This window comes from the organism of the source record quoted next, unplaced genomic scaffold (assembly GCF_019419815.1).
Source record: "Pyrus x bretschneideri cultivar Hongxiangsu unplaced genomic scaffold, Pyrus_bretschneideri_v1 Contig20, whole genome shotgun sequence".
NCBI lineage: Eukaryota > Viridiplantae > Streptophyta > Magnoliopsida > Rosales > Rosaceae > Pyrus > Pyrus x bretschneideri.
The window spans coordinates 2,958,784-2,970,932 of record NW_025999502.1 but is presented as its reverse complement, the minus strand read 5'-3'; the positions used below and the strand labels follow the sequence as shown (position 1 = coordinate 2,970,932).

Below are 12,149 nucleotides of genomic sequence, written 5' to 3'. Positions count from 1 at the left end.
AATAGAGATTTTGAGTGCTAATAACAGTTCCTATAAGTAAATATATAGGGTTATGCACTACTGTAAGAGCGGCACACATCGAAACATGCAGATGGCAATCGTACATCTGTTAAGGCTCCATCTGCATGTTTCGACGTGGCTCGAGCATCAGACATCAAAACATGCAGATGGCAGTTGTAATCTGTTAGGCTCCAGTGTAAGAGCTACACTTATCAATGATTGACGATCAACTGCACATCAGAAAATTAACTCGTGCGAAATTTGGTACATATTTCAAAGATCTCCTAGTGGCGAGGCATGGCGGAGAAAAGGGTTAAGATTAGGAGTTATCGATCCTCTCCAATGTAACCAAACAGGGTCGAATGAAGAAGTCTGGCATGCACAACGGCAAACCATATTCACACGATGTTGTGATGCCGGCATCGTTGAAAGAGGAGTCCTAGGATCAGAAATTTCACAACCGATAGGGTTAGCACCAAATGTTGCTGCTTAAGTAGATAGTTCTATTCCTACAACTCATGTTATCACCGTCTTGCAATGCAAGGATTGCCATCAAATGATCAAAGATTCGATTTAGCCCTCAGCCAATTAGCTATCTTTGCCGTTTATTTTTTACCTCGGGCTTTTCGTCCTCCTCCAGTTTTCTCCTCAAGTTTCTTAAATCTTGTTCGCTCACCAAGCCAGTCAACTTCTGGTTCAATGCATATGCTTCAGCCATTCTCCTCTTGCACTCCTTGCTTGCAGAATCGTGAGCAACCACTGAAATACAAATAGGTGCAGAGTAAGAAAACAAAGAACTACAACGACATAAGCAATGAAGTTAGAGATACTGTGTTTCTAAATTATTCAAAGTTCAAAGCTCATCAGAGTCTTCCAAGTTTTTAGGCCTCTAAAAACCCTCTGTATCGCCCCATGACCAAAAGAATAAAATCTTGTAAAAAATTGCAACGCAGCATTCAACCATGGGTTGATTCCCACATGACCAAAATTCGACAACTTTCATCCTCCAAATACTCCATAATAGTACTCATTTTGCATTCATTCTCACAAAGGAAAAAGGACGGGATTATTCAAACTGCAACAGGTAAAAGTACAATCCATTCCATGAGTATATAGTTCAGACATAACCTGACATATTAATCTCCAGTTTAAGCACTGATCATACTGCAAACAGAAGGTTAACAGAACTGACCTGGCTTTGGATAATCTCTTCCGATTATACACTTTGCCTTTTTCTGAATGCTTTCAGGAGCCGTCCATGGCTCATAAATGTACTCCTTTGGCATTTCTGGTAAATGAAAATTGGTTATACATTTCATGCAAGACAGTGTGGTCAGCATAGTGAATATGCAGGAAATGAGAGGAATGTAAACATACCTTTAAGTACGGGGAGAAAATGTCTAATGTAATCCCCATTTGGGTCGTACTTCTTTCCAAACGAGGTTGGAGAGTAGATGCGGTTATACTGGTCAGAATGGAAACAATTCAAATGAAAAAATCTTCATCAAAGGGTCACTAAACATCACTGCAAAACCATCAATATTCACAATAGAAAATCATGAATCCCAGCACCCAATCACACAAAGCTTACTTCGTTGCACTATGTGAAAGATGGAATTGCATATAAACATTTATACATATATTCAAACCAAAACAACCTTTCACATTTAGTTTTAAGATGAATGCTCACCGTTAGAATCACAACTCATGTATCCAGAAAAGGTATCATCATTAGCACAGTGTTATAAGTCTATGTTGAAATCAACAGTCATTGCCAATCATATATCAATCAAGTGCAAAATATAAAGAACCCATTTATATCTTAAAAGCTGAGATGTCACTCACTACCCAACTTATATGCAACTCTATAAGAACTAGCAAATAATGGTGGTAGATGCTTCACACCTGGTAGAAAAATGATGAGCACGATAGCCATAGCCAGTTTCCATTATTAATTGCCCAGTCTGAATCAATCAGAAGCCTCTCAAAAACATCACGGCCTTTTTCCCAGTGAACAAACTACAGCAGAAACAAATAGTATCAGAAATAAAATATACTATTAGTAAACTGAATAAAGGTTACTGGACGAGAAGAGTATGGGAATCCTTACCAGATCACCCGAGTCAAAAAACATGCAACAGAGTGTCGTGCTAGATGGTGCATCCAACCCCACTTACGGAGCTACAACAGATTACATACATGGACCAAATAGAATGCTAAATAAGAAGAAAAAGACAATTTGAATACAAGGGGAATTAATATAATCATATCTAAGAAGACCGGTTCCACCATGCCACAGACCAACCTGGATCATGATGGCATCGATCCAAGGGAATCCTGTTCTAGCTTCCCTCCAAGCCAGCAGCAGTTCATCATCATCATTCCAAGGTATCTACAAGAATTATCAGTCACCAAAGATATATTACATATACAGAAGCAAACAGATACTTCATCTTCATCGGTTTCATAAAGATAAAAAATCATCTCATTTTATCAAGATATGTGATTAACTTTACTGCTGAAAAGTACAGAGCATTTGATAACTATAAAGAGATTTATAAGGTTTTATCACACAAACACATAATAAACCAGTGTTTCTAACAAAAACCCTATCGTTTAGATTTGTCATTCTCTCTCAACATATGTATCATTCACTCTCATGTATAAATGTCAGTTGTCTAAATAGTATCCTACTATATGAGGATAACAATTTCTGAACAATACAGAAAAGGAGTGAAGTTATAGAAGTAGATTGGATACCAACCATGAGTTTACCTGCTTGCATATTTTGTTTCCCCTCATCTGATCGAAATTAGGAGTGCCAAATGCAGCCGTGTAGAAAAAGTCTCGCCATAATAACTAAAAGGGTTGAGACATTGTTTCAAATTTCTAAAGCTAGAATAAGGAATTCCAAGATACAATATAACTGGTTAAGGATGACTGACCTGTCCAGCAAGAGATATCGGTGGTGAAGTATGACTTTTTACATTTTTATATAAATCTTGAAGGCATATGTAGAAATATCTCGAAGAGAGACAACCAAACTTCCAAAGACCAAAAAAATAAAGGTGAAAACAATGTAACAAGCAGTAAGAAATACTGCCAAGACAGTTTATATTTCAAACAATTCAAAGAAATATAAAACGTGTTAATTCCAACTCACTTTCAAGTAAGGCGATAAAACAGTAGTTGCTGGGTTTATAAATGCTGATGGATCACCTTTAGGTTTTTCGAAATTCGCCACCCACTCCTACAACACCAATTAAGGAACAAAAAGAGTCAGACACCAAAATTGACATGCTAACAAGTTGAATTCAGCTGCAGACCAATATTTAAAATAAAATCACAAGAGTAGATAGGCATCCATGAACCAGGTAAAAATCATCAAAACCAAAGGGAAGAATGTTGGTTCATGATAGCCATCATGGAGAAGTATATGCACTACCAGAGTGTCAATAATTCATTCGCTGAACAGTGAGAAAATTGGTTCAGCCTAGCATACATGACTTGATGTATATAGTCATTGCTAAGGACATATCACAGCAAGCCATGGATGTAAAGCCTAATAAATGTCCAAAAGAAAGTTCTGCATTGCACCTTCTTTTCAATTGATTCTCGTAACTTCTTCAAGGCTTCTGATTCACCACCTTTAAAGGGAGACTGTTCGTCCTGCACAAAAGTATTTCCTTAAGAAAAGGGGTGCTAACGACGTGCCGTTGAAAAAATTACTCCTCCAAACCTGTTGTGCCTCTTCATAGCCAAGTTCTTCAACTGTTGGAACTTCTGAAATCTCACATCTTCCAAAACTCCCAATTGGAGGAAGTGAAGAAAGGGTAATAGAAAGAGGGGACGATGCCCATGAGGGATCCCCAGCAAGCTTCACAAATGATTGATAAGTCAAGGTGGCCTGCCACCATTCTTCAAGGCAACAAATATATTTAACCAATCATCAGTACTTAAATTAAGAAAATCCAGACCCCTCAAAGAAGCATTTAAAAACACTCTCAAATTCTCAATAACAAAAAGAATAACAAAATAATTCAGAAACTCACCCTTCGTATAATATCCGCCGGATTGAAGAGCGTATGACTTACGGGACTAAAAACCTCAATGCCAGCCGCAGATGCATACCCCTGTCAATACCAACAAAACAAAACCTCTTCCAGTTACCAGAACATTACTAATTAACATCATCTTAAAGTACCCCGTTCGAGATTTTAGCATACAATTGTGTAAGTTCACCATTTAACAAAAGATTCAAGCTTTTCTACAATCAATCATATAATTTTACACGGGTATTATAATATAATTTCCAAATACAAGAATCCAAATCTGCATACCTTAACTTTAACATCTAGACCTTGATAATATGGTTCTGTATCGTACTCAAAGCAAAGCCTTTTCACATCCCACTGCTCAAAACGTAACCAAAACCAGAAACCCAAAAGTAAAAAATAAACTCAAAAAATTAGAAATTGTAGAGAGAGAGTTAATTACCTCCTTCAGGCAACGATTGAGGACCTCGCTGGGTTCACCTTTGAGCACCAACAATCTGGACCCGAGCTTTTTGAGGTTCGAATCCAAATCCGAAAGGCTCTCGAGCAGGAACCGGATCCGATTCAGGCCGGCTTTCGATGACCCGGGTGAGAAAGCGTCCGGGTCGGGCTTCATGTAGTGCGGGTCGATCACGAATACCGGATATAAAAAATCGGAGCCTTTGGAGGCGTACTCGAGGGCCGGGTTGTCGTGGATCCTGAGGCCCTTCCGGAACCACATTAGAGAACTTGACCCGGATGACATTGTCGGGTTCGGATAGAGAGAAGCTAGAGAAGGTCGGAGAGTTTAAACCGTCTGTGTGGTTGGCGCGCTTTAATGGTTGATTGGAAGGAAGGCTTTACTTTTGGACACATTAGACCGGTCCACAAGATGCCACGTAGCTTTTGTTAGAAAGCACCACGCGGATTAGTTCTAGGAATGCTCCTCCACGTAAATGCAAAGTGATCAAAGATGATCTACGACAAAAACATGGCAATTGACATTATAATTGTCACAATGAAGCCATGTTTGTTCATAGGCGTGAGCAAGAGGTCGATATTCAGGTTCAGCACTAGAGCGGGCAACGGTTGGCTGCTTGTTAGGGCACCAGGTACAAGTTGATGGCGAGAAAGATTCGATAGCCAGACATAGAACGGCGAGTATTCAGACAATCCACCCAGTTGGCATCAGAATAGACCATGAAGGAGAAAAAGACTTGAGGAGTCGTAGAGATATTGAAATCCATAGTATCTTTGATGTAGCAGAGAATCTCTTTGGCAGCATTCATGTGAGAAGCGTGAAGGAAGCTCGTATATTGGGCAACAACGATGACAACAAAAGAGATGTTAGGATGGATGAGAGTGAGATAGTGTAAAGAGCCAACTAACTCGCAATACAGTAGACGAGGCAAGAAGAGAGCAATCATTCGCAGAAGCTGGTTTGCAGGATACCATATCAAACTTTGGAAGATGATCATGAGTATACTTAAGCTGGTAGATGTTAGAAACCAGTGGAGTCACCGGCAACTTGTAAGCTCAAAAAGTAGTTAAGAGGGTCAAAATCATTGATGTCAGATTACCTAAGAGTGCAGTAAGCGAGTGAGAAGGTCTGAAGAGCTACAAGTAATCACAATATCATCAATATAGAGTAGTAAACAAATAGTGAGTGGGACTGTGAGACCCTATATATTTGTTGATTATTATTACCATTTTAAAAGGATTTTTATTGAGTTTTTGTAAGTATTGCATATATGTTGTTATTTTATATATCTATATATATATATATATATATCTTCATAGCTTCCTATCTAGTTTTAGGTTAAGGTGGCAGTGTATAATGGTCCTAGGTTTATCAGCACTCTACAGTTGATGACAAACTAAAGCTACATGCAATATAGTTATCAACTTAAGCAGGAGGTGGCCTAAACTTTACATGTAAATTATGGAGGTGACAATTGAGTTTGCATGCACAAGCTGGAGGTGGCATTGAATTTGCATGCCATCTATATATATGTGTGTATGACTCATGATTTTATAGTAAGAGCCGTCTAAGTAATAGCTTAGGTTATCAAAGAGTTTTACTTATTTGTTGTGTTGTCCACTTGGTCCAATTAGAGCGTAGGGTTATAGTAGAAGCTACATTTCATTCTTTACAAATGGAGTTAGCATGCAATTCATGCATAGAGATATGTGTTGGAAATTATATATTGTAGTATAAAATATTGTAATATATAATTTCAATAATTGAAGGAAAAATAGTGTTAACCATATTTTTTAGCAAGGTTATGTTATTTAAGTGCATTTCCTTGTCAAATGATGTATGCTTATAGATGAAAAGTTATCTCTTTAACAAGAAGTACTTAGGTTCTATATAAACTCATGAAACCATTATAATTAAGAATATATAGAAAATTAGAGTTAATTTTTACTCTTGAGAAATAGGGTTTTCCCACTCTATTTCTCTCATTATTCGTTTGTCAAATTCCGAGTCGTGTTTTGAGAGTACGAAGTATATAAAGTTTGTCAGAGTCCGAAGATTGAAGTGCTTCGACCTCATATTATAGATTGTTGAATCCTGGGAGACGGACACCTACCGAACTACAAGCACAAGAGCAGGGCAAAATTTTGTCTTTAGGACATTGCATTTATGCAAGCCTCAATCTCCAAATTTGTCAGTTTTTCTAACTTTCTCTCTAGTTGTTTATATTAATCTCATACATAATTGATGTTTTAAATTTCTTTATAATTATTATTATTGTAATTCTTGTGTCATTTTCATATTTTCTAATATTGCTCCAATAATTGTGTCTATATGTGTGTGAGAGTATAGAGGATTAGAAAAGAAAGAGGAGTGGAAGAAATACATGTTTTTAGTTGTGATTAAGTTCGTAGATCTTGGAGCTTGGGTTGTTCCACAAAGTTAGGCTCTAGTTTTGGATTTGGGGTAAGGATTTTTCAGTGAACTTATCGTTATTGGGGTATTTGTCTTGTTTAAGCTTTGAGAAGTATGTGTTATACTTGGTATGTGTATAATTGATATAATTGTTTATATTGGGACTTTGACATATTATTGTTATTAATTTTCGATAATGTGGATATCATTATAATGCTTGTTACATGCATATGTCATTGTATATTGGATTGGATGGACTTTATTAGAATATTAGAGATTGGGATATGGAAATAGAACTATCTTTTGTGTGGTTGAATTCGGCTCTCGTAAGAACCATCAAGGGTGACAAAAGTAAAATTATAGGAGTAGTACGAGTAGTGGGGACTCTGGAGAAAGAGAGAAGAACAAGATGACAACAAAAGGGGAAATTCGGAATGACAAAGTTATGGGTGTTAGTTTATATGATAAAGCTTATAGACCACTACTCTAATGGTAAAATGCATGGTATGAGACGTGCAGGTCTGCGTGTTTTGTTGTATAAATTAATGGGTTGAGTAATTGAAGTTAAGCTGCATTCATGTTTATCATTTAAATGGTTTCTAGTCATAATGTTATGATTCAGTAAGTGTTGCCTGACACTCGGTTTAGCCTTGACAATTATCTTTGACAAGACATATGTACCCCCACTAAGCTATAGTTTCGCTCACCTTATACATTTTAGACCTTGCATGTTTGTTACAAGACTAATGAAGGGTAGATGAGCTGAGTTTGTGTTAGACGAGGGATTTAAGAGTTTTTATTTATTTTGTACACCTTGTAAGGGTTTTCAGATTATTGAATAATAGAAGTTAGTTTTGTCATTTTAATTTTACACTCACGCATCGAGGTAGGTCCAGTTTTGTCGTTTTAATTTTACACTCACGCATCGAGGTAGGTCCATTTTTTTCCACCGACCTCGGATCCGGGGCGTGACAGGAATGCCAAAAAATAACCAGGAGAAATCAAGTAACTCTAGTAAAAAATTAACTATGAATCCAGGAGGTTGAGACCATAAAGTGACTTATGAAGTCGACATCCATATTCAAGACAATTGACATCTATGAATCCAAGAGGTTGAGGCGTATAAACATCCTCATAAAAATAAAATAGAATTAAAAAAAAAACCATGTAAAAAAAGCATTTTTCACATCCAACTAACGAAAGACGACAACCACGCGAAACTACCATGCCCAGTACATTGTGAATAATACCTAGTTTGAAGATGGCATTGAAAGCATCAACATAATTAATACCGAAACATTGTTGAAAACCTTTGGCAATAAGATGAGCCTTGTAGCGTTTGATGAAACCATTAGGAATTCGCTTAATGCAAAAACCTCACTTGCAACCATGTGTTTTGGCTAGAGCGAGCAGGAACAAGAAACTATGTTTGATTGCAAATATGGCCATAGATATTCTCATTCGTTGCATGATACCATTTAGGATGTTTAGAAGCCTGAGACCAACATGTAGGTTTGCTGAGTCAATACAAGCTAAAAGAGCAAGAGGAAGATGGTGCCAAATTGTGTCATTTTTTTGGGTTTTAGGTTTGGAGATGCCACCATTAGATGAGTTGACAAGAAGTTGACTGCTGTTGGAGAAATTGATTCATGAGAATTCGTGAAAGATGGTGGTTGGGCGTAAGAGACACATCAAACTGGAGTGGTGCAGTAGGTGGACATGGTTGAGATTAAACTGGAGTCATGCAGTAGTCTCGGCACACCAAACGACTAGAGAAGCCGGCATAGAGTTGGACGAGGGACGAGGCATTAGGCTGAGATTGATCTAAGTTGGTCATGGAAATAGGTTGAGATGAAATAAAGTCCATAACAGAGCTAGGGCACACAGAAGTGGAATAAGGGCCTAACAATTGGGCACAAATTAGGGATTCATACACACGAAGAATAGCAACATTGGGTGTAGGCTAAATTGGTGGCGTGTTGCACAAGGAGCAAGGTTGTCAAAATGGACTTGTACATGAGTTCGGAGTAGAGAGTTGTGTAATAGGAGATCAATGTACTATGCAGGATATTGTACCTACAACTCACTATAAGAAAAACATGATTCGTTAAAATAACATGCTGTGATACATAGACTAGACATGTGGATGGATCAAACACTTATAACTTTTGTGGTGACGACTGTAGTAAACTATAAAAACACAGGGTTTGGACTGATTCTAAGATTTGTGGGAGACAAGGTTTGAGGGGAGGAAAACGGAGACAACCGAAAACCTTAATGTGAGACGAGGTGGGAAAAACGGTCAATAAGGTGAAACGCAGTGAGAGCGGCCGGCAATATGGCAATGTTTTCGTTCAACAAGCCCATCCTGTTGAGGAGTATGAGAGTAAAAATGGCGTTGTTCAATGCCTAACTCATGACACAATGTGGAAAAAAAATATTGATTCACATACTCTGTTGCATTGTCACTTTGGAGAACCATAATAGTGGCGAGAAAAACGTTGCAAACCATAGCCACAAAATTTTGAAAGTGGTAAAACTCTTCAAATTTGCATTTTATGGGATATATCTAGGAACAACGAGCCATCGATAAAAATGACATAATGTTGAAACCTACTAGTAGAAGTAACTGAAGGCATCCATACATCAAGGAGAATAATATTAAATAATGAAGATAAATGATTATTATTATTATTATTAGAATAAATTGAAGTTTGGTAGACTTGCTAAGGGCCCAACCCCATGCAAAAAAACCATACAATTTTAACATCAGAACTTGGGCTAGACCATACATGAGAAAGGAGATGAAAGATGGCCAAGTCGTTGATGCTAAGTGGAAGAAGAGATAGTAGCAAAGGCGTAAGGAACAGTGAAGGTAGTTGTGGGGGACTTTTAGGTCGAGGTGAACTTGGGCTTTGAGAACATCTTCTTCTCTTTCTTAGTGTGGATTCATACCAAGTCCCCGGATATATCGAAAAAGTTAGTTTGTCTTAGGAAATATCTTAGTAACATCAACGGCTCGAACATAAATTTATTGATCAAGATAATAACTTGCTTAAGTGAAGCATGGTGTGGAAGCTAGAAGATTATCAATTTAACATGAGAGATGAGGGATTTGCATGGTTGTATGACATTCTTGACTGGATAATTTGGGCTTGCCCAGGGGGATTGTAAGACTTCTAATGGCTAGTATGTTTAATGGAAGGCTGTGGAAATTACTAAGGTTACATGGATTATGATGCTTGAGGCTTGAAGTATGTTTTTGGGCTAGATGGAACTCTCTGGACTTATTTCCCGGATGGTTCTCTCTCTAACGTTCTCTCTATCTCTTTGTGTTGCCTCATGTCTGTCACCCCCTCTAATGGCTTTTCGCCCTCATTTTTTAGATGAAGGGTTCTTCTCTAGGCTTCAAATGAATCTCTTTTTGTTGCTTAGTCTTACATTCCTTTCTCCCTAGCCACCATATTATTTCCCTTTTGGTGTAAGATATCGCACTATTGAGACATGCAGTTTGTTTATTCCCAAGGCGTGGCTTTCCCAGGCCGACTTTTCGCAAGCGCTACTTTTGGTAGTGCGCTTTATGGCTTTTGCGCGTTGGCTATTTGTGTAAGCTGGGAAGGAAAAGTCAGCATTAAACGCTTGACTTGCTAGGTTTAGTATGCATTTAATGCAGGAATCTAGTTTAGTTCTAACTAAGGGGGTTGGCTTGCTAGGAAATAGTAAATTAGGTTAGTTTTCTCTCGATGATAACTGCGTGAAATAGGAAGGGTATGGGCTTGGATTTTTGGGCCCCCAAGTAGCCCAAAGTCTTCCATAACCCCAATTCTAAACAGGCCCAATAACCTTCCATAACCATCCACACCACAATCCACTTGACAAGCTTTGAATGTATGACTTGGGCTTGGCATGAATAGTGACTATCATGAGGAAGCATGGTGTGATGAATGGGTTTGAGCATGACATGAATATCCAACTTAATCTATATGGCATGGCATGTTTGTAAATATGTTTCTCATCGATCTCGCGTCTTGGCATGTGTTTGGGCTTGAATGTAGGCTTTGCATGACAATTGGGCCTTGAGACTTAGTTGGATTGGTGAGTGACATTTTTGGGCTAAATGATAGGGACAACGGATAAAGTCCATCCTTACATGGGACCTGAAAAGTAACAAAATAGTACGCAAGTCGTAAATTTGATAGACATTAGGAGTGAAAATAAGAAAGGCATGATTTTCCTCAATAAAACGAGCAACAAACAAGAGATTTTTCAGGAGTTCAAGATTGAGGAAAACATTATGAAGATGAAATATATGAGAACCAAGATGAAATTTGCGTACACATTAGTGTTTAAAATATCGATATTGGTGGAAATATTTATATGCAAATTTATGAAAATATCGTGGATATATCAATATCAATATCGGTTGCTATCGACGGAAATGATGGAAATTTGCTAGAAACGTGGAAATTTAAAATGACACTTTAGAAAATGTCATATATGTTGTAGGCCTAATTTAATGAACTGTATTTAGGGCTAGGGAGAGAGGGGCCAACGGCACAGAGAAAGAAGATAAAGATATGTAGTAGGGAAGGTTAAATCCTTACCCTAAGAGGATTACAACTTTAAAGATGCGTTTGTTAAACTGGACTAGCTTCAGAGACTAAGCTGGACTGGCTTAGACTAATCATGATAAAAATAGTGAAGTATTTGGTGCAGTGCTAAACTAGACCTCGAACTAACATATTTTAGATCCAATATTGGTGTCTTTATCCATTTTTGAATGGAACTAAATTGTGATAATTTGCATCTATCTGTCCAATTGTCCTCTTCCTCAACACCTACCATTTCTCTCCTCCTTAAAAAAAAAAACGCCAACCACACAGCCTCTGATTTTCAAAACCCAAATTCTCAAAATTTAAAAATTACAAATAAAAAACACAAATTTCCTCCAAAAGTACTCACTTTGTCCCCACAATTCCCTGCGGAATAAAAATAAATAAATAGCAAACTGATTGATCAACCACAAATCTCAAATCAGATATCGGATGCAAAATAAAATCTACATATCAAAATTGATACAAAGCTTAATTTAATTTCAATTTGAAAAGATATGCAGATCCATGAGTTATAATACCAAACAACCCATAATTCATAAAAATTGAAAATAAAAATCACATTCCAGGCAAACTTTCTTTCCAAGTTCCTGATTTCGCATCTAAATA

At 37.5% G+C, this 12,149-nt stretch overlaps 1 protein-coding gene across 1 annotated transcript; it reads right to left on the bottom strand.

The window, feature by feature from the left end:
- Positions 1-168: 168 nt before the first annotated feature.
- LOC125476997 ((6-4)DNA photolyase) lies at positions 169-4,879 on the bottom strand. Its single transcript, XM_048583715.1, is given in 15 exon segments — positions 169-759; positions 1,193-1,288; positions 1,378-1,465; positions 1,906-2,019; positions 2,119-2,181; positions 2,306-2,392; positions 2,776-2,859; positions 2,946-3,044; positions 3,164-3,250; positions 3,598-3,669; positions 3,740-3,900; positions 3,903-3,918; positions 4,053-4,133; positions 4,341-4,412; positions 4,498-4,879. Coding segments are annotated over 15 exon segments (1,602 nt in total). The 5' UTR covers positions 4,801-4,879; the 3' UTR covers positions 169-580.
- Positions 4,880-12,149: the final 7,270 nt, after the last annotated feature.